Source organism: Strongylocentrotus purpuratus, unplaced genomic scaffold (genome assembly GCF_000002235.5).
Source record: "Strongylocentrotus purpuratus isolate Spur 01 unplaced genomic scaffold, Spur_5.0 spur5_contig_791, whole genome shotgun sequence".
NCBI lineage: Eukaryota > Metazoa > Echinodermata > Echinoidea > Camarodonta > Strongylocentrotidae > Strongylocentrotus > Strongylocentrotus purpuratus.
Window position 1 is genome coordinate 1 of NW_022145493.1, and position 23,350 is coordinate 23,350.

Genomic DNA, 23,350 nt, shown 5'->3' on the forward strand with positions numbered 1-23,350 from the left:
TAGAAGGTTCTAGATTCTAAATCACTGGGAAATCGATAACATGGCGTTGGATGTGGATAGAATAATCAGCACAGGCCATCAAGTACATGTAGGAGAAAGAGAGAAAGAGAGAGGGAGAGAGGGAGGGAGGGAGGAGAGAGAGGAGGGAGGAGAGAGAGAGGAGAGAGAGAGAGAGAGAGAGAGAGAGAGAGGGGGGAAGGGTAGAGAAAGAGAGAGAGACAGACATACAGAGGGAGAGAGAGAGAGGGAGACAGACAGAGGGAGAGAGAGAGAGAGAGAGAGAGAAGGGTAGAGAAAGAGAGAGAGAGAGAGAGAGAGAGAGAGGAAGGGTAGAGAAAGAGACAGACAGACAGACAGAGGGGGAGGGAGAAGGAGAGAGAGAGAGAGAGAGAGAGAGAGAGAGAGAGAGAGAGAGAGCAAGAAAGCGAGAGAGGGGGCGAGAGAGAGAGAGAGAGAGAGAGAAGGGGGGGGGGGGCAGCGAGTGTCGAACAGGTGAGGGATAGAATCAAACATAAGGAATAAAAAGATAGAATAAGGGAGAATAGTCTGCTGACATTTTGTCTATCTCTCTCTATATTCAGTTGCCTTAGGATTCAGTAGACATGCTCTTCCACAACTCTCGGTAATCAGTTCCAATCGTGGTCTTCCAGATTAAGTGCCCCTTTTCCCTCTTTTCTATCATTGCTAGTTGACTTAGGTTGTCATAAAATTGTCTCCAAATCTCACCTGCATCCTCCTAATTTTTCTTTTCCCATGAAAAGAAACCTGCAAGTACTAACTTACAATCATCATTTCTCGCTGCATATCCCGTCATTCCCTCTCTTCCTCAGCATTTTTTATTTCTATTCTCTTTTTCACCGTCATCCGCACTTCAAGGTTTCAATAATATCTCCTCGTATTGGTTTTTTCTCATCTTGTCCATTTAGAATCTAGCTTATCGTTTCTACATCAAAGTAATGTTGGTCAACCATCAATGCAACTTCCCAAAACCATTCTCCCAGTATAGTTGACTGTATCAACTAAGAAAACGAACAAACAAACAAACCTAAGGAATTAATTGATTTCTTTTCTTTATTCAGCCCATTATAAAACTGTAGAAGTCTGATTATCTCAGACAATTTCTTGGCCATAAACACATTCGCTGTTGCTGCATCACAAGTTTGAGTACAATGAATTTCACAAAAATTGATTCTACATTAATTTTGCATCTCTGAGATATAACATAAGAATAAATCTGCATATTTATTTTTAGATAAATAACTTCAGAAGTATAGTCCTTTAAGAACACACTAAGTGCTGAAAGGCACCTTATAGCATCTTAATTATATAAACGCACTATCGGTATACAAATATAAACCCAAGTTTGTTTTGCTCAAAGAATGACGTAAAGGGGAATTATGCAAGTTACAGGGACGCCAGTTAGAATTGATCAGAGGGCCTGAAAAGCACCTAGGATGAGCTATTTTGTACACAAAAAAGCCTAAACTATGGTCTGAAAATAACTCCCCAGGGCCTGAATTCAGGCTATTGCCTGAAAACTGGCATCCCTGAAGTTGAAGGTCACCACTGAAGAAAAAAAATCACAAATAAATGAATCATATCCATCAGTTTGAGCTTTATTTGTCATCCTATCAAAGGTATTGTAGTGTTGTTATTTCAGAGACACCATATCTGTGCTTCACTGCTCAGAGTGTTGGGCAGCTAATTAAGTTACAGAATTAAAATGTAAAGCAAGGAATAAATCATGTCGAATGTCACTCTGTTGTATGAAATGTCGTTCATCAAATTACCATTTGTAGTCTAAACTGTTTGCTTTACCATTATAAAATGTTGGGAGGCAAAAGAGGCGTTCATCTTCATTCCTTATTTGATGAAACCCCCTTTCTCCCTGATGTATTTGTATTATGAAATCATTAGAAAACTTCTTTCACAAGGTACATACATTTTGTTTGTTTTACAAAACATAGGCAACAATGTGATCATTACAAATATGGAGAAAAGCAATCATTTGACATATACATAAAAAACAATATAAACAATAGATTGAAGTATATATATATATATATATATATATATATATATATATATATACATGTACATTTAACAACAAAATTATTCATACCCCTGGACTTTTGGTTAATTTAATGTTTTTTGCTTTTTTCCTAACTCAAGAATTTAAGGCGGACTGGTTGAATTGGGCCTTTGTTGAATACTTTTAGATGTTAGCTGTAAAGTGTCACATTTCCAAGAGACATAAATCAGGGGGGAGGGGAAAAAAATAAAGAAAAATTAAAAAGTTAAAATAAAATACAATAAAATATTTACAAAATAATTATTAAAAAAAAAATTGTTCAAATACCGGGTACTTAGAAATTAGAAAACTTTGTAAGAGTATCAATAATTCATTGTTAACTGTATATTTCATATTAGATGAAATGTTTAGAAAATGACCCAACAATAATCCATTTAAATCTTTTGTGTTGATAATTTACCTGCATCTACTTATGTACTGCATTAAGTATATCTTTACATTTAATAAAGTTGTACAAGTAACAAAAGTTGACTGTGACAATCAATTGTTTGTTCGATTAGTCAAACCAAAGCAGGAAAAGAGATTCTCTGCAGCTGACGATCCATCACGTAAATCTGAACCTTCATAATGGCTTGTTCCGTCTTACACTTGACTTTTTCCTGATTGGTGACAATAATTCCAATCCGTGCTCAAGTTCATCCTGGTCTCCAGGTATCTCACCAAAATCATTGGTCCGCTTTGTTCCTCTAACCTGGTTCAGATTGCTCGCATTCTCTTGACCCTTACCACCACGGCTTCTTCCTCTAGGGGTCTTTGTGGATGATCCTCTGCCTCTCTTGGAATTGCTCATGGTAGCTCCACTAGTTTCGCTGTCACTGTCACTTGATGTCGGATGGCTGCCGCTTGCCTTACCCCGACTGCTTCTCCCTCGAGAGGCCTTTGAGGACGATCCTCTGCTCCTCTTGGTCCCCTTGGAATTGCTTGCGGTAGCTCCACTGGTTTCGCTGTTGCTTGATGTCTGAAGGGTACCGCTTGCTCTTTCAAAGGCATCACTCCTTTGGACATCTTTCATGGGATGCGGTCCCATTTCTGGTCCATTCCTTATTCCTGGAAGAACAGCTGAATAATTTTCTCCCTTCTGCTGCAGAGCTAGACTCTGGCCTTTGGCAGCTCCACCCTTTAATAATAATAATAATAAAAACGTTACTTATAAAGCGCTTACCACCAAAGTCTCTAAGCGCTATACACACAAAATAGACTGATATACAATTACATCTTATACAAAACTAAAAATGCAAATAAACATACAAATTACAATACATATGGAATACACATCAAAGTGAACAGAGTTAATTAATCATTGAATGCAATTTTGAATAAATGTGTCTTGAGACTAGTTTTGAATAGGTTAACGGTTTGACAGTTTTTTTAGTACCTCTTTGGGTTGGTGATTAGTTGTAGAGGATGAACCTGAGGGGTTGCCTGGTCCTAGAAGCCCCGTCATTGACTGCAGGGGATTCTCTGGAACATTGGTGTCCTCAATCTCAAGTGACTGCTCGATGTTGAGGATACGTTGGTGCATGGCACACATCAGCACCTGCAACTGTTCACAGGAAATCAAAGCATATTATTCACAATGGTGAAATACAATGATGTCATTTATTTATTTATTTATTTATTTCTAATCTTTTGTCAGGGTAGCCCATTCACCAACAAGTAGTGGTCTTCCATGGGGCCCTGAATAAACATGAACATATTTACATCGTTTATAACGTTTATACAAAACAGTTTTTAAAAAAAATACTCATTTGCAAAATAAACATATATCATTAACCTAGTAAACAGTAATGTCAAATAGAAAAATATTGACTAAGCTGCAACTGAAGAGGTCTTGAAACTCTACATGGCATGATTTACAATAACAAATGAAAATAAAAACTAATTGTGAAAATGTGACCAGTAACATCCAACTATCTATTGTATAGCTGGTACTTAAGTGAATACAGGATAGGAAGTCAATTAGTTGAACATGTACATACCTTAAGTGTTGTTTCTTTCAATGTCTTCAGGTTTGTGTATTGCTGGAAAGGACTTTCTGACTCGGGGAGGGCTGATGAATCGGAAGAACCAACTTGGTATCTGAGGTGAAGATTAAAAAGGTGACAAAATCACATGATGGTCATCTTAATGCCTCACATTAAAGAGCCAAAAGCTACATATTTTCTACAAGAAAGGACACTCAAAATAGAACAACACTGTACATGTATTACATTTAGGTGAGGTTATGAAATTACTTGAATTGCTCATTATGTTGTTTTTTTATTGAAGGGGAAAACAAAATTGAAAATAAATGAAAAAAATTATCAAGATTTAATATTCAAATTATTAGTACTTGTTCTGAATGTTAATTGTACAGAGAAGTCTTGTTCTCTAACTTTGGGAAAATGAAGGTTTCATCCTAATATTACATTATATAAATAGCAAAAAGGTGTACAGTAACTTTTTGTAAATATGTAAAAGAACAATATAGGTCAACTACTCAACTTACACTGAAAGTTTGTTGACATCGAATGTGAAGTAATCTCGGAGGTCATCCAGAGGCCGTGGGGTCGTTCTGTACACTTTCCCCAGCACTGTTTTACACCCTTGGCAAACCAATGGGCTGAAGGTACTATTTGAAAAATATGAAGAGAAAAACTATCTCAGCTAAACAAGCAATGCAACTAGCTGAGTATTACAAGTCAACAGATTTTTCAAGCTAGTCATTCTCCTGAAGACGATCAGAGCATATTGATTGAAATGTCAAGAACCAATCTTAGCTGAGCTCACTAGCAGTTTTCAGGGTTTTTGTTCCTTTGAAAGAAAGACACGATGTGACCCTGCCCTACAAAAATTCCAAAAGTGCATCAATGTCTGCCTGACAAGTCAATTCATGCAAGGCTTAATCCATATGTAGTGATCACTGATCAAGCGACTTTAGCAAACAATAGTCATTGAAGGTGAATTTGTGATTGAAATAAGTGGCCCTGTACCAAAGGTCTGCTACATTGTAGTCTGCATGGCTACTGTTGTATTTTAAAGCAAAGGTAATTGAAAACAATTTCTCAAGAAAATAGCAGTGATTGGTATTGTTGGCAGTGAATGACTGCCAAATTAGACGGTAGATTACTTGGAATACTACCGTCAACAGATTTTATAATTCCAGCATCCATCCTATTTGATATATCGTTACTATAACCCAATCTTAATAGCGGGATTAATGTAGGTATTGGAAATTTCCTCAAACAGGTTTTGGATATAAATTGCTCCTAGGGACCCAAATAAAGTGGAAATGGTTACAATGGATAAGGCTTATCTAGCCAACAATTGTTTGTGTCTACAGCATATTTTGGTGGCAAGACGAGCAGCTTCATAAAAGTAAAACTTTGGCCATGGGGTTTCTTGAATACAAACCTTCCTTGGTCGATGCCATCTGTAGATGTGATGAGCTTTGTTGATAATTCTACAGATGAGTTCACTCCTGCATGGGCATGAGGCAGATCAAAGAAAAGAAAATAGGCATGGGATGATAACCGGTACAGAATCAGCATTATACGGAAGCGAACGTAGTAAGGCACTCCTGTAAGTCTTTCAGTCGCTTATAATATATCTGAATGTATGTAGATCTAATACTAGTAGACTGTTGTACAAGTTGTAATCAGAAGTTCAGAACTTAATTTGGCGGTGTCTAACAATACCAAAACAAAAGTGGTTAAGAAGTAACAACATGACCGGATGACTACTACACAGCGTATATATGCATGTAGAGGTGTATTAGGAACCATCGACAATAAAACACACTTAATTATATAGGATAACCCAACATTGGTAAGATATTTTTCTATTTTTCCATATGAGAAAAAGGATGTTACATTGATTGTAGCATGGATATGGGTGAGGGTCTGAGGCCTGAGAGAACAGTAATGAAAATAAAAAGATCAGTAGTATTTGATGAATGAATTAAATGAATAGACAGACAGTGAAATGTGAAACTTTGTCTATAGAGTAGCATGAGGGCTTTGACACTCCAGCAAAGCATAGACAGTGAGTGATTTCATGTTGGGTGTTTAAGGCTGGTGTTAGTGTTTAATTAACACTAACACCAGCCTAAACACCGAAATGGAAATCAGCTGGTGTTAAGGCTTTGACCTCTGAATATCGTCAACTTCCGGTAGCTAGTGTTATCGATTTTGCAAAATTGTCGTCTGCTGAATCGACCTTTGTGGCTGGTGTTAATATTTTACGTACAAATGTCCTATTCACTAACACTAGCCCCTAGGGATTAGCAAATTTTTATTTCCAGTTCGGTGTTAGTGTTGTACCCGCATACATTCAACGCACGAACGACGCCAATTTATTGTCTGACGATCAAATAAAAATATGTGAAACACGTAATTTCTATATTCTTTCGTGTAAAATTAGTTATTTTCTAAGACCAGAGAAATAGGTGTAAATTTATTCTGTACTTTTCATGATATCTTTAGTTTTTATGTACTAATTTTAAATCATGGTCGTAAAATCAAGTATGTGGTGACGTCACGGCTGGTGTTAAACTATCGATTTTGATATAGGTATCGGGCTCTTAATTTCATCAGCAAATTCTCCGCTCGATTTTAAGAGGTCTTGACTGCTCTAAACACTAACACTAACACTAACACCAAACTTGAAATCACTCATTGACTCTCTATGATAGAGAGCTCAATGCTAATGTGTATTGACCTCTAGTCTAGCACGGTACTACATGTACATGTTAAAAGAGGCAGCAATTGCACACATGAATAGTCAATACACACATTGCACACAATGAATATGATGTGGCTGATCGGCAAGTTTGACAGACTCACGATTTGAATTTTCAAATTATTCTTTCCAACATCTGTAAGTTGAAAAATTGTATTTTTACTCCTAGTACCGTACTAGTAGGTGTCGCACTCACTAGTCACAGTACAGATTTTGAGTGAAATCAGTTGAGTTACGTAAAGTGGTGTTTTAAAAGGTTGAGAATCAATAGAACAGTTTTCAATACACAGCCAGGATAGTATTAATGCAGCTAGACCTATGTGTGGTTTGACGGGAGGTTTTTTATAAACCGGGAGAGTACATCGAGGCGGGATCGGAGAGCTGGGGGGAAGGGCGTGGTGCATGGTGGCGGGCGTCAGGGGCCCGTTCCTAGAAACCGTCATAAGTCTAACTTCTTGACTATCCCATTGAAACGAATGTTAATTATATAATACACGTTTCAATGGGGTAGTCAAGAAGTTAGGCTTATGACGGTTTCTAGGAACGGGCCCCTGGGCTGGAGGTGGCGTGAGACTCGCTCCAAACATGCCAAATGCGGGAGGGTTGAGCCCTGCTAGGCTGCTATCACTCAGGCTATATACTCACGGTTCACTGTGATGGATTTCAAGTCATCATGAGCAGCCGTGAATGCTATGGAATCACTGATTATCACATTGCAACGTTGACACTGAAAAACAGCAGGCAGATCCTTGTCAGGGCAATCACTTTCTGGAATTTCAGCAGTCTCCATATTTTGAGTTTCGCAGATTTTGGGGTGAAGCTTTTCTTCACACACCTAATCGGAGATGAAGGTAGCCCATCCAATGTGTAAAAATTGCCAATTTGATAAGTGTAAGGATCGCATTGTACACATACAACCGCTATACTACACACACGCAATATATTCTTTGTGTATTGTATCCGTCAGGCATGATCAGTGCAACGATGGCTGGCTACCAATTAAAATAGGCATGGTGGTCGGATATAATGAGAGTAGATGATGGAGGGGGGGGGGGGGGGTAAAGCGCAGTACTTAGGGGCAAATCAAAGAATTATACTAAGACCTCACCTCATGTATGTTAGAAATTAAAAAGTTATTATCTTCTTTTGAATTGCAATATATCCCCCGCACCATAATTATAAGTCATGCATGAATGTTATTAGTCATAATGTTATATTATTTGAAAGGTAGTACACGATTCAAGCTCTATTTGCTTATGTTTCATCACCTTTGTGTGTTCTTTCTTCAAACTGTATATTAGTTGCAACGTGTCTATGATATATCATTGTTATATTCTTTTTCATGTGAAGTCAATTCAAATGGATTGTAAAATTGAAATGATTTGTTATATTATTTTATATTCATTTTTCATGTAATGTTAACTTCAATGAATTGTGAAATTGTGAACATGCATGCATGCATAAATAAATAAATAAATAAATAAATATGCCTTCTCTGGGAAAAGGGGCATTGACTCTTTAAATACCAAATCACAGAAACTATTCACCATTATGTCACCGTCATGTACATATTTTCCATGGATATATTTTTTTAAATCTCAACTCTTTACCACATCACGGTCATGTACATTGTCGATGGATAAAGTGGAATATTTATTCTTCACCACCCTACGCTAACTTTTCACCAACCTAGCGTCATGTACAGTGTCTATGGATAAACTGGAATATTAATTCGTCACCACCCTACGCTAACTTTTCACCACTCTAGCGTCATGTACATTGTCTATGGATAAAGTGGAATATTAACTCTTCACCACCCTACGCTAACTTTTCACCACCCTAGCGTCATGTACATTGTCTATGGATAACCTGGAATATTAACTCTTCACCACCCTACGCTAACTTTTCACCACCCTAGCGTCATGTACATTGTCTATGGATAAAGTGGAATATTAACTCTTCGCCACCCTATGCTAACTTTTCACCACCCTAGCGCCATGTACATTGTCTATGGATAAATGGTAATATTAACTCTTCACCACCCTACGCTATCTTTTCACCACCCTAGCGTCATGTACATTGTCTATGGATAAATGGTAATATTATTTTTTCACCACCCTACGCTAACTTTTCACTACCCTAACGCCATGTACATTGTCTATGGATAAATGGTAATATTAACTCTTCACCACCCTACGCTATCTTTTCACCACCCTAGCGTCATGTACATTGTCTATCGATAAGCTGGAATATTAATTTATCACCACCCTACGCTAACTTTTCACCACCCTACCGTCATGTGCATTACCTATGGATAAGCTGGAATATTAACTCTTCACCACCCTACGCTAAGTTTTCACCACCCTTCCGTTATGTACATTGTCTATGGATAAGCTGGAATATTAACTCTTCACCACCCTACGCTAACTTTTCACCACCCTAGCGTCATGTACATTGTCTATGGTTAAACTGGAATATTAACTTTTCACCACCCTAGCGTCATGTACATTGTCTATGGATAAAGTGGAATATTAACTCTTCACCACCCTACGCTAACTTTTCACCACCCTAGCGCCATGCAGGCGCGGATCCAGGGGGGGGGCGAGCGGGCCTTGGCCCCCCCCCCCCCCCCGCTAAAAAAAAAAAAAAAAAAAAAAAAGAGAGAAGAAGAAAAAGAAGGGAGAAAGGGAAAAAGGAGAAAAAGGGAAAGAAAGAAGAGGAAGAAGAAAAGTAAAGGGGGAAGAAGGAGATCGGGGGGCCGAAAGGGCCTTGCCTCCCAGGCTGTTAACCCCCCCCCCCCCCCCCCCCCCCAATCAAACAAAATAAGAGAGATGGAAGGAAAGGGAAAGAAAAAAAAGGAAAAGAGGAGATACTGGCGTACTGATAGAGGGGGGGGGGGGGCTTGGGGGAAATCAAATTCAAACGTGGTTTATTTCTAATTCCACAACGGTGTATTACAAATAATGCTGAAATGACATAATTTCCGAAATTTTTCCTCACTTTTTAGTAAATTATACGTTTGTATGTGTTTGTTGGAAAATAAAAAAATGCCTAAATTTACAACCAGGCAAAAAATATGATTCTTGAGATTCCTACATGTAAGGGCCCGAGGTACGGCGGGGATCGAGAGCCTCGAGGCATCAAAATATGCTCATCTGACCGTGATTAAATGCCTAAAACCCCTAAGCTTCCGGGGGCTTTGCCCCCTGGATTCCATCTAGGGCCCTACGGCGGGCCCTTAGATGATCATCTGACGGTAATTTAATGCTCAAAACCCCTGATTTTTGGGGGCTCTGCCCCCTGGATCCCACGCCAAATAGTGACTTGCCAGTGTCACAAAATAATAAGGTATACACAAAAATATGCTCATCTGACCTTAATTAAACGCCTAAAACCCCTGGGCTTCCGGGGCCGGCTCCGCCGCCTCGACCCCTCCTCTTTGAAATTCAGACAAGGATTAAAGAGTATAGAGAACGGTACAACGCATCGTTTTCTTTCTCTAATAATAAAACGTCAAAGCCTCGCGCAGGACGGGAGGAGGGGGGGGGGACTGAATTGAGACGAGGATTCAGAGGCGAGAACGGTAATACGAATCTTTAATTATTTGATGAAACGTAAAAGCTTATGCGCTTCGCGCGGGATGGAGGGGGAACTAAATTCCAATGAGGATTATTTTCGAAAACGGTACAATGAATCGTCTTCTTCTCTAAGGATTAAATGAAACGTAAAAGCTTCCGCGCTTCGCACGGGAGGGGGGGGAACTGAATTCAGACGAGGATTAAGAGTCGAGAACTGTACAACAAATCGTCTTCTTTCTCTAATGATTTAATGAAACGTAGAAGCTTCCGCGCTTCGCGCAGGAGGGGGAGGAACTGAATTTAGACAAGGATTAAGAGTCGAGAACTGTACAACGAATCGTCTTCTTCTCTAATGATTAAATGAAGATTGAAAGCTTCCGCGCTTCGCGCGAGAGGGGGGGGGGGGGGGAACTGAAATCAGACGAGGATAAAGGGTCGAGAACGATACAACGAATCGTCTTCTTTCTTTAATAGTTTAATAAAACGTCAAAGCTTCCGCGCTTCGCGCAGGAGGGGAGGGGGGGCTGAATTTAGACAAGGATTAGGAGTCGAGAACAGTACAACGAATCGTCTTCTTTATCTAATGATTTAATGAAACGTAAAAGCTTCCGCGCTTCGCACGAGAGGGGGGGAACTGAAATCAGACGAGGATAAAGGGTCGAGAACGGTACAACGAATCGTCTTCTTTCTTTAATAGTTTAATAAAACGTCAAAGCTTCCGCGCTTCGCGCAGGAGGGGAGGGGGGGGTTGAATTGAGACAAGGATTAAGAGTCGAGAACTGTACAACGAATCGTCTTCTTTCTCTAATAATTTAATAAATCGTAAAATTTTCCGCGCTTTGCGCGGGAGGGAAAAACTCAAATTCAAACGAGAATTATTTTCGAGAACGGTACAATGAATCGTCTTCTTCTCTAAGGATTAATGAAACTTAAAAGCTTCCGCGCTTCGCGCAGGAGGGGGAGGGGGGCTGAATTTAGACGAGGATTAAGAGTCGAGAACTGTACAACAAATCGTCTTCTTTCTCTAATGATTTAATGAAACGTAGAAGCTTCCGCGCTTCGCGCAGGAGGGGGAGGAACTGAATTTAGACAAGGATTAAGAGTCGAGAACTGTACAACGAATCGTCTTCTTCTCTAATGATTAAATGAAGATTAAAAGCTTCCGCGCTTCGCGCGGGAGGGGGGGGGGGGGAACTGAAATCAGACGAGGATAAAGGGTCGAGAACGATACAACGAATCGTCTTCTTTCTTTAATAGTTTAATAAAACGTCAAAGCTTCCGTGCTTCGCGCAGGAGGGGAGGGGGGGCTGAATTTAGACAAGGATTAGGAGTCGAGAACAGTACAACGAATCGTCTTCTTTATCTAATGATTTAATGAAACGTAAAAGCTTCCGCGCTTCGCACGGGAGGGGGGGGGAAACTGAAATCAGACGAGGATAAAGGGTCGAGAACGGTACAACGAATCGTCTTCTTTCTTTAATAGTTTAATAAAACGTCAAAGCTTCCGCGCTTCGCGCAGGAGGGGAGGGGGGGGGGGACTGAATTTAGACAAGGATTAAGAGTCGAGAACTGTACAACGAATCGTCTTCTTTCTCTAATAATTTAATAAATCGTAAAATTTTCCGCGCTTCGCGCGGGAGGAGAAAAACCAAATTCAGACGAGAATTATTTTCGAGAACGGTACAACAAATCGTCTTCTTTCTCTAATAATATAATGAAACGTTAAAGTTTGGGAGGGGGAAACTCGCCCCCCCCCCCGCATTACGTCACTGTTGGTCACCATAACGTACCAATATTTGGCTCGCATAATTTCAAATTTGGGCCCCCCCCCCCCCCCCCTAAGAAATCCTGGATCCGCGCCTGGCGCCATGTACATTGTCTATGGATAAACTGGAATATTAACTTTTCACCACCCTACGCTAACTTTTCACCACCCTAGCGTCATGTACATTGTCTATGGATAAATGGTAATATTAACTCTTCACCATCCTTCGCTATCTTTTCACCACCCTAGCGTCATGTACATTGTCTATGGATAAACTGGAATATTAATTTTTCACCACCCTACGCTAACTTTTCACCACCCTACCGTCATGTGCATTATCTATGGATAAGCTGGAATATTAACTCTTCACCACCCTACGCTAACTTTTCACCACCATATGTACATAGTCTATAAACTGGAATATTAACTCTTTACCGTGTTAGTTTGTGTTAGTTATGCCTATGCCTTCACGGTGACCATAATGGTAGGAATGCTCCCCAGCAGAGGCCGCACTCCTGGGGAGGAGTAGGGGCACAGTGCCCCCTCCCCCCCCCCCCCCCACTTTTTCAAGTACCCGAAAGTGCCCCTTTTTACATAGGAATAGTGCTCCTTTTACTCTGAAAAGTGCCCCTTTTATTTTGACACGTGCCCCTTTTCCTTCGACAAGTTCCCATTTTCCATTGCAATAAGTGTCCATTTTCCATTCTCGTAAGTGCCCTCTTTAATCTCTAGTACTAGGGTAGGTGTGGGGAATTGGAGACCCTTAAGCACATTTCCATAATTTACATAAACATGAAAAATGTTACACATACAGAAAGTTTTGTTTTCTCTTTAGTAACTTCTTCTCTTTATTGGGAAACAAAATTGTGGTCATGATGTAACTGATTAATAAGATAAAAATAATTTATGACGTCATCACCAAAGGTCTCTCATTACCAACATGCGTAGGTAATAAGGGACAGTTACAAATCAAGACATTTCAAATCAAGACATCAAGACAAAAATGGGATTGTTATAGTTAGTTCAAACACTTTTTGAAAGAGATACATGCAGCCAATGAACTTACTGTAATTTTGAAACGATTTTGAAAGAAGAAATTAATCCCATGTTATCCGCTTGTTATGCTTTATAATTCATTGATATTACAGTATATAACATATTGCAATTTAGTATTGGCCACCAGCGCCAAAATCAAAATCAACTATATTTATTTATTGCAAAAGAAAGCCCTTCGTATTTTGTACTGGTTCACCATTATTTATCTCACACAAGTCCAATATTTTACAAACTGAAAACCCTTACAGTATTCGACATAAATTCGCTACAATGTTTACTGATCATGTTTAAGTATTTAAAAAATATGCTCCCTCTTTCATTTCAAAACTTTTACACTATGAATGAAGCTATTCACTCTTACCCTACTTGTAATTCCTCAAATTTTCATCTAGTATTAAAATACCCGAAATAAATCCATAAGACACCATGGTCCTGACCTTTGGAACTTTCTCCCAGAATCTATTAAATCATGTTGCTCCCTCTCAGGGCCGTAGCCAGAGTTTGATGTTTAGGGGGGGGGGGGGGGCACACATACATGTAATTGATCGACGTTCTGGGGAGGGGTCTAAACAATCTCAATTTTTTGGGGGGTGCCCCCCCCCCCCCCCCCCCCCCCCTGGCTACGGGCCTGTTCACTCTACTCATTTAAGGCCAAAGTTAAAACGATGTTATTATCAGAATACTCAAGGTAGAATTTCTTTGTCAACTCTTCATCGTTTATCATGTCATCTCTTCTTTCATTCGAATCATTATCATCATCATCATCATCATCATCGTCTTCATCATCATCATCATCCTCATCTGCATTGTCAATATCACCATCATCGAAATTTGTATTTTCAATTACCTATCCGTATCTGCTTAATATGTGTTAATATATTCATGAGTTTTTGTCTGGGGTTGTCGTTTTATCAAGCAATCTGCTTACAATGACAGTCCTTCTTCCGCAAATAATTGTATCATGTTTTATAATGTTTGAGGAAACTTAGTATTTATGAAATTTTATATATATATATATATATATATATATATATATGTATTTGCTAATTTATGATTCATTGTCAGAAAAATACTTATTGTACTTTATATTATTATTGTTATCGAAAAACTGTATGATTACACGAATGCAGAAGAAAATATAATCAAATCAAAATATACTTATGTTATTTTATCTAAGGTCTTTTCAGTCTTCCGTTATGAAAATGTACTTATAACCCTATCAGGATTGGGTTTTTTTCCTCTTTATAAGATGTAATTTTTCGCACTGCGACCTCACAAATCTTAACACTTTTCCTCGCTCGCAAATAAATGTTCAGACCATCACACCCAACTGCAAAGCATGATGCATTATGCAATATCTTGTATGGTGTATAAAGTGAAACAAATATTGAAATCATCCCTGATAATGTAAACACAATGTAGGGGTATATACCGAAGTCTAAACAATGTCTATTTTCTCTTTGAGATTTCCCTTTGTAGCCTAGGTGCCTTTTTTTCTTCAAAAAGTGTCCTTTTTTCTTGGTGCCCCGCCCCCCCCCCCCACTTTTGAAGTCGCTCGGCCGCCCCTTTTCCCCAGTGAGTGGAGACTACAAACTTGCGATTGATTGGAGGACTTACGATTGATTTGGATCAATCGTAACTCTATAAGACGGGGACAACTAAGCTCTCATGAAATTCTCACAATGATACACATCTGAAGTTTGAAAACAATATTAAGACTGCGGACACCAGAATATTTCGCAAACTAATAAACATTTATTGAGAAATTACAGGAAATGCCAATGCATATATGACTTTTTTTTCCTTTCAATTCTATTTTCTCTTCTTCGTTCTCGTAGACATAGCCTCTACGGTAATACATGGCAACATTAGAATAAAGAATCATTACTAGTACTGTATAGATCAGGCGCGCCGGAAACAGTTTGGGATGGGGGGGGGGGGGGGTTGGGGGTGGCAAACATTCCAGGGGGCTCACCTTCCAGGGGCAGTGACGTAATGAGAAAAAACGTTCGGAAGGGGGGGGGGCAGACGAAAAAATCTGCATCACCACCAGTCTTACATGTTACATGCAGCTCCCGCGGAACGTTTTTCAAAGTGGAGTATTAACGATCAGGTAGAGCGTAAATTGGCGTAGGGTCCAAGGCATGAGTCTCGGTAGGGGGGGGGGGGGGTCAAGGGGCTGAGCCCCGGAAGCTCAGGGGTTTTAGGTATTAAATTACGGTTAGATGAGCATCCAGGGGCCCTCTTTAAGGCCATTAACGTGTTCCAGGTGGGGAGCCCCCAGAAGCCCAGAGGTTTTAATATTTAACTAGTCAGATGAGCATCCAGGGGCCCGCCCTATAGTGGGTCCAGGGGGCAGAGCCCCCGGAAGCTCAGGGGTTTTAGGTATTTAATTACGATCAGATGAGCATCCACGGGCCCGCCTTAGGGCCCTTGGTGGGGTCCAGGGGGCAGAGCCCCCGGAAGCTCAGGGGTTTTAGGTATTTAATTACGATCAGATGAGCATCCACGGGCCCGCCTTAGGGCCCCTGGTGGGCTACAAGGGGCAGAGCCCGCGGAAGCTCAGGGGCTTAGGTATTTAATTACGGTCAGATGAGCATCCAGGAGCCCGCCTTAGGGACATTGGTGGGGTCTAGGGGACATAACCCCCGAAAGCTCGGTTTTTTTTAGGTATTTAATTACGGTCAGATGAGCATCCAAAGGACAGAGCCCCCGGAAGCTCAGGGGTTTTAGGTATATTACGGTCAGATGAGCATCAAGGGGCCGCCTTAAGACCCTTGGTGGGGTTCGGGGTGGAGCCCCCTTAAGCTCTGGGGTTTAAGGCATTTTAATTACGGTCAGAATAGCATTTTTTATACCTTATTTGTGACATTGGCAGGTCACTTATTTCTTCTCTCCGTCTTTCTTTCTTTTTCTCTTTAACATACTTTTTCAAAAAGTGAGGTGGGGGGGGGGGGGGGGGGAGGCTCGAGCCCAGACACTTTGCAGACCATGACATAAAGGCTTCTAAATAAGCGTATTTTTCGCTCGACTGTAATTTGGGAATTTCTTATCGTCCAACAAACGCATAAAAAGGTAAGACTTACAAAAAAAAATGGAGAAAAAATACCGGAAAATCATGTCATAACAACAACATTTGTAAATTACTGGTATCGAATAAGAAATACACCCCCCCCCCATCCGTACGCCAGCGTTCGGGGGCTCATGTCTTCTCACCCCTATAACAAAAAAACAGACACGCTTTCCCATTTTCGCACAATATGTCCATGATATGCGCTATTATAAAGACCTCCATTGATAAATACCGTATAGGTGGCATGCGCAATGTTTATGAAATTTAATTCCTGTGAACGTTTCTTTTCTTTGAATGGAATTGTATATGTGATTTAATTTAGGATTTTATTATTGTTATGTTCTTTTGGGTTAAAAATACAAACCATGTTTACTCCTTTACTGTTTTTTTTTTTGGAGGGGGGGGGGCGTTTTGTGGGGGGGGGGGCAAAATGCGTTTTGTTAACAAATTCGTTGTTATTCACATTCTCTCTAGTATAATTATATGGGAGATAAATTCAATGTTGTACAGTCAGTTTACATCTCAAATGCAGCTGTGCACATATTTAAAACATTAGACATGGCAACCAAGTCACAATGAAAACCACATATTATTAAAAACATTTACGAGACCAGCTTTGCCTTCGTGCTTCATTATGTTGTCATCCCTTTGGAATCAATGTGGAATTGTGTGGAGGTCCTACATAAACAGCACAACAATTTCGCCGTTCATTTCCGATTCTCTTGAATTCATAACGACTGAAATAAGATCCATTCAAGTTGCAAACTTCCGACGAATCAACAGTTTCCCAGTTGCATGTACCTGCATAAGGTCTTGCGGTACCGCAAAATATTTCATGAACAAGGTGTAATTGCGCATTTGCCAGGTATATTGAGGTTCATTTGTAAAATATATTCCACATATTACAGAATGTTACAATATATGTTTTCTCTACAGTTGTATTAGAAAAAGATATACAGGCTAGTACAATAGAATTTTAAATTCTTGACGATAATATTTTGGAGAGTGCAAGTTTTATAATTTGTTTGATAGTCTGTGTAATTGCGCATTTGCCAGGTATATTGAGGTTCATTTGTAAAATATATTCCACATATTACAGAATGTTACAATATATGTTTTCTCTACAGTTGTATTAGAAAAAGATATACAGGCTAGTACAATAGAATTTTAAATTCTTGACGATAATATTTTGGAGAGTGCAAGTTTTATAATTTGTTTGATAGTCTGTTAAATGAAGAGGACTGTTTCATTGTTAAAGTATCTCACCCGTCTACATATCAAGCCCTATATATTTAAAAAAAAATTATATAGGCGACAGAAGGGGATCGCATCTGTTTATTTGGAATGTTATTTCAGTTCATCCTCGTGAAGCAATTGCTCATACATAAACCCACCGATCGGAAATAATAAATCTCTTAAAGTTGATACTCTAAGCAAATAAATGTCCCTTAATTTGTTACCTACGTCAAGTATATGTTATTTTTAAGTTTTTCAATTACTTAGTATATCACAAAAAAATTCTGTCTACTCGAAATCCTCAATTGAAATGTCGAAAATATCCGCCTCTCTTTGCATAGAAAATCAGTCACGGCGCTGCCCAGCTAACACATAACGTTATCATAACATTTTCAAAAGGTCTTGAGAATGTCTTAAAGAGAACATTTCTTTAAAATGTTATTATAACATTTAAAAAACATTATTGCTATTATGTTAAACATTTTAAAAACATTTTTTTAATGTACCAATTCCGATCATTTTCGGGACATGTTTTTAAAACATCTTTTGAACATTATTGTAGAACGTTTAAAAAAGATCTTACAAAGAGTCCACATGAAATGTTTTTATAATATCATAACAATGTTTTGAAGGAAGCAAAGAAACGTTTTCACAACATCTTTTAAATGTTATAAATATGATATAACAAAAACATTTTAAAAATGTTGTAAAAATATTGTAATCCTTACATTTAGACGTTGTACAAATGTCACAAAAAACATTTCAAAAATGTTTTTAACAAAACATTTAAAATAACATTTTTTGAATGTTTTTTTAAAATGTTTAAAAAACATCTTACAAACAGTCCACATGAAATGTTTTTATAATATCATAACAATGTTTTGAAGGAAGCAAAGAAACGTTTTCACAACATCTTTTAAATGTTATAGATATGATATAACAAAAACATTTTTAAAATGTTGTAAAAATATTGTAATCCTTACATTAAGACGTTGTACAAATGTCACAAAAAACATTTCAACAATGTTTTTAACAAAACAATTAAAATAACATTTTTTGAATGTTTTTCAAAATGTTTAAAAAACATCTTACAAACAGTCCACATGTAATGTTTTCGTGATATCATAATAATGTTTTCAAAAAAGAAGAGAAACATTTTTACAACATCTTTTAAATGTTATAGATATGATATAACAAAAACATTTAAAAAATGTTTTAAAAATATTGTAATCCTTACATTTAGACGTTGTACAAATGTCATAAAAAACATTTCAAAAATGTTTTTAACAAAACAATTAAAATAACATTTTCTAAATGTTTTTCAAAATGTTTAAAAAACATCTTACAAACAGTCCACATGTAATGTTTTCGTGATATCATAATAATGTTTTCAAAAAAGAAGAGAAACATTTTTACAACATCTTTTAAATATTATAGATATGATATAACAAAAACATTTAAAAAATGTTTTAAAAATATTGTAATCCTTACATTTAGACGTTGTACAAATGTCATAAAAAACATTTCAAAAATGTTTTTAACAAAACAATTAAAATAACATTTTCTAAATGTTTTTCAAAATGTTTAAAAAACATCTTACAAACAGTCCACATGTAATGTTTTCGTGATATCATAATAATGTTTTCCGAAAAGAAGAGAAACGTTTTCACAACATCTTTTAAATGTTATAAATATGATATAACAAAAACATTTTTAAAATGTTGTAAAAATATTGTAATCCTCACATTAAGACGTTGTACAAATGTCACAAAAAACATTTCAAAAACGTTATAAACAAAACAATTAAAATAACATTTTTTGAATGTTTTTCAAAATGTTTAAAAAACATCTTACAAACAGTCCACATGTAATGTTTTCTTGATATCATAATAATGTTTTCAAAAAAGAAGAGAAACATTTTTACAACATCTTTTAAATGTTATAGATATGATATAACAAAACATTTAAAAAATGTTTTAAAAATATTCTAATCCTTACATTAAGACGTTGTACAAATGTCACAAAAGACATTTCAAAAATGTTTTTAAGAAAACATTTTAAATAACATTTTTTGAATGTTTTTTAAAATGTTTAAAAAACATCTTACAAACAGTCGACATGTAATGTTTTCGTGATATCATAATAATGTTTTCAGAAAAGAAGAGAAACGTTTTCACAACATCTTTTAAATGTTATAAATATGATATAACAAAAACATTTTGAAATGTTGTAAAAATATTGTAATCCTTACATTAAGACGTTGTACAAATGTCACAAAAAACATTTCAAAAATGTTTTTAACAAAACAATTAAAATAACATTTTTTGAATGTTTTCAAAATGTTTAAAAAACATCTTACAAACAGTCCACATGTAATGTTTTCTTGATATCATAATAATGTTTTCAAAAAAGAAGAGAAACATTTTACAACATCTTTTAAATGTTATAGATATGATATAACAAAACATTTAAAAAATGTTTTAAAAATATTCTAATCCTTACATTAAGACGTTGTACAAATGTCACAAAAGACATTTCAAAAATGTTTTTAAGAAAACATTTTAAATAACATTTTTTGAATGTTTTTTTAAAATGTTTAAAAAACATCTTACAAACAGTCGACATGTAATGTTTTCGTGATATCATAATAATGTTTTCAGAAAAGAAGAGAAACGTTTTCACAACATCTTTTAAATGTTATAAATATGATATAACAAAAACATTTTTGAAATGTTGTAAAAATATTGTAATCCTTACATTAAGACGTTGTACAAATGTCACAAAAAACATTTCAAAAATGTTTTTAACAAAACAATTAAAATAACATTTTTTGAATGTTTTCAAAATGTTTAAAAAACATCTTACAAACAGTCCACATGTAATGTTTTCGTGATATCATAATAATATTTTCAAAAAAGAAGAGAAACATTTTTACAACATCTTTTAAATGTTATAGATATGATATATCAAAAACATTTTTTTTAAATGTTGTAAAAATATTGTTATCCTTACATTTAAACGTTGTACAAATGTCACAAAAAACAATTCAAAAATGATTTTAACAACAAATTTAAAATAATATTTTTTGAATGTTTTTACAAAATGTTTAAAAAACATCTTACAAACAGTCCACATGTAATGTTTTCGTGATATCATAATAATGTTTTCAAAAAAGAAGAGAAACATTTTTACAACATCTTTTAAATGTTATAGATATGACATAAGCAGAACATTTTAAGAATGTTGTTAAAATATTGTAATCCTTACATTTAGACGTTGTACAAATGTCATAAAAAACATTTCAAAAATGTTTTTAACAAAACAATTAAAATAACATTTTCTAAATGTTTTTCAAAATGTTTAAAAAACATCTTACAAACAGTCCACATGTAATGTTTTCGTGATATCAGAATAATGTTTTCCAAAAAGAAGAGAAACGTTTTCACAACATCTTTTAAATGTTATAAATATGATATAACAAAAACATTTAAAAAATGTTGTAAAAATATTGTAATCCTTACATTTAGACGTTGTACAAATGTCACCAAAAAAAAAATCAAAAATGTTTTAACAAAACAATTAAAATAACATTTTTTGAATGTTTTGCAAAATGTTTAAAAAAACATCTTACAAACAGTCCACATATTATGTTTTCGTGATATCAGAATAATGTTTTCCAAAAAGAAGAGAAACGTTTTCACAACATCTTTTAAATGTTATAAATATGATATAACAAAAACATTTTTAAAATGTTGTAAAGATATTGTAATCCTTACATTAAGACGTCTTACAAATGTCACAAAAAACATTTCAAAAATGTTTTTAACAAAACAATTAAAATAACATTTTTTGAATGTTTTTCAAAATGTTTAAAAAAACATCTTACAAACAGTCCACATGTAATGTTTTCGTGATATCATAAGAATGTTTTCAAAAAAGAAGAGAAACGTTTTTACAACATCTTTTAAATGTAATTGATATGATATAAAAAGAACATTTTAAGAATGTTGTTAAAATATTGTAATTCTTACATTTAGACGTCTTACAAATGTCACAAAAAACATTTCAAAAATGTTTTTAACAAAACAATTAAAATAACATTTTTTGGAATGTTTTTCAAAATGTTTAAAAAACATCTTACATACAGTCCACATGTAATGTTTTCGTGATATCATAATAATGTTTTCAAAAAAGAAGAGAAACGTTTTTCTAACATCTTTAAAATGTCATTGATATGACATAAGCAGAACATGTTAAGAATGTTGTTAAAATATTGTAATCCTTACATTAAGACATTGTACAAATGTCACAAAAAACATTTCAAAAATGTTTTTAACAAAACTATTAAAATAACATTTTTTGAATGTTTTTCAAAATGTTTAAAAAACATCTTACAAACAGTCGACATGTAATGTTTTCGTGATATCATAATAATGTTTTCAAAAAAGAAGAGAAACGTTTTTACAACATCTTTTAAATGTAATTGATATGATATAAAAAGAACATTTTAAGAATGTTGTTAAAATATTGTAATCCTTACATAAAGATGTCTTACAAATGTCACAAAAAACATTTCAAAAACGTTATAAACAAAACAATTAAAATAACATTTTTTAACGTTTTTCAAAATGTTTAAAAAAGATCTTACAAACGGTCCAAATGAAATGTTTTCTTTATATCATACAAATGTTTTCAAAGAAGAAAAGAAACGTTTTTCTAACATCATTAGAATGTCATTGATATGATATAAGCAGAACATTTTAAGAATGTTGTTAAAATTTTGTAATCCTCACATTAAGACGTTTTACAAATGTCACAAAAAAACATTTAAAAAACGTTATAAACAAAACAATTAAAATAACATTTTTGAATGTTTTTAAAATGTTTAAAAAACATCTTACAAACGGTCCACATGAAATGTTTTCTTTATATCATACAAATGTTTTCAAAGAAGAAAAGAAACGTTTTTCTAACATCTTTAAAATGTCATTGATAAGATATAAGCAGAACATTTTAAGAATGTTGTTAAAATATTGTGTACAAATGTCACAAAAAACATTTAAAAAATGTTTTTAACAAAACTATTAAAATAACATTTTTTGAATGTTTTTCAAAATGTTTAAAAAACATCTTACAAACAGTCCGCATGTTATGTTTTCCTGATATCATAAGAATGTTTTCAAAAAAGAGGAGAAACGTTTTTAGAACATCTTTTAAATGTAATTGATATGATATAAAAAGAAGATTTTAAGAATGTTGTTAGAATATTGTAATCCTTACATTAAGACGTTGTACAAATGTCAAAAAAAAACATTTCAAAAACGTTATAAACAAAACAATTAAAATAACATTTTTGAATGTTTTTCAAAATGTTTAAAAAACATCTTACAAACAGTCCACATGTAATGTTTTCGTGATATCATAATTATGTTTTCAAAGAAGAAAAGAAACGTTTTTCTATCATCATTAAAATGTCATTGATATGATATAAGCAGAACATTTTAAGAATGTTGTTAAAATATTGTAATTCTTACATTAAGACGTCTTACAAATGTCACAAAAAACATTTCAAAAATGTTTTTAACAAAACTATTAAAATAACATGTTTTGAATGTTTTTCAAAATGTTTAAAAACATCTTACAAACAGTCCACATGTAATGTTTTCCTGATATCATAAGAATGTTTTCAAAAAAGAAGAGAAACGTTTTTACAAAGTACATCTTTTAAATGTAATTGATATGATATAAGCAGAACATTTTAAGAATGTTGTTAAAATATTGTAATCCTTACATTAAGACGTTGTACAAATGTAAAAAAAAAACATTTCAAA

General features: G+C 35.3%; 1 protein-coding gene across 1 annotated transcript; it reads right to left on the bottom strand.

The window, feature by feature from the left end:
* Nucleotides 1-2,100: 2,100 nt before the first annotated feature.
* On the bottom strand, nucleotides 2,101-7,616 carry LOC115920246. Its single transcript, XM_030975636.1, has 6 exons — nucleotides 7,457-7,616; nucleotides 5,486-5,552; nucleotides 4,581-4,703; nucleotides 4,072-4,171; nucleotides 3,468-3,635; nucleotides 2,101-3,209 (listed from the first exon to the last, which is right to left on the bottom strand). The coding sequence occupies exons 1-6, from the start codon at nucleotides 7,599-7,601 to the stop codon at nucleotides 2,655-2,657; spliced, it is 1,158 nt and encodes a 385-aa protein (XP_030831496.1). The 5' UTR covers nucleotides 7,602-7,616; the 3' UTR covers nucleotides 2,101-2,654.
* Between the last annotated feature and the right edge of the window lie 15,734 nt (nucleotides 7,617-23,350).

Bases quoted from the DNA above. Each gene is read 5' to 3' on its own strand.
- LOC115920246 (XM_030975636.1), bottom strand. From the start codon at position 7,601: ATGGAGACTGCTGAAATTCCAGAAAGTGATTGCCCTGACAAGGATCTG. The intron at 4,704-5,485 runs GTTTGTATTCAA...TTTTTCAAATAG, and splicing joins GATGGCATCGACCAAGGAAG to TACCTTCAGCCCATTGGTTT. The intron at 4,172-4,580 runs GTAAGTTGAGTA...TCTTCACCTCAG, and splicing joins GATGTCAACAAACTTTCAGT to ATACCAAGTTGGTTCTTCCG.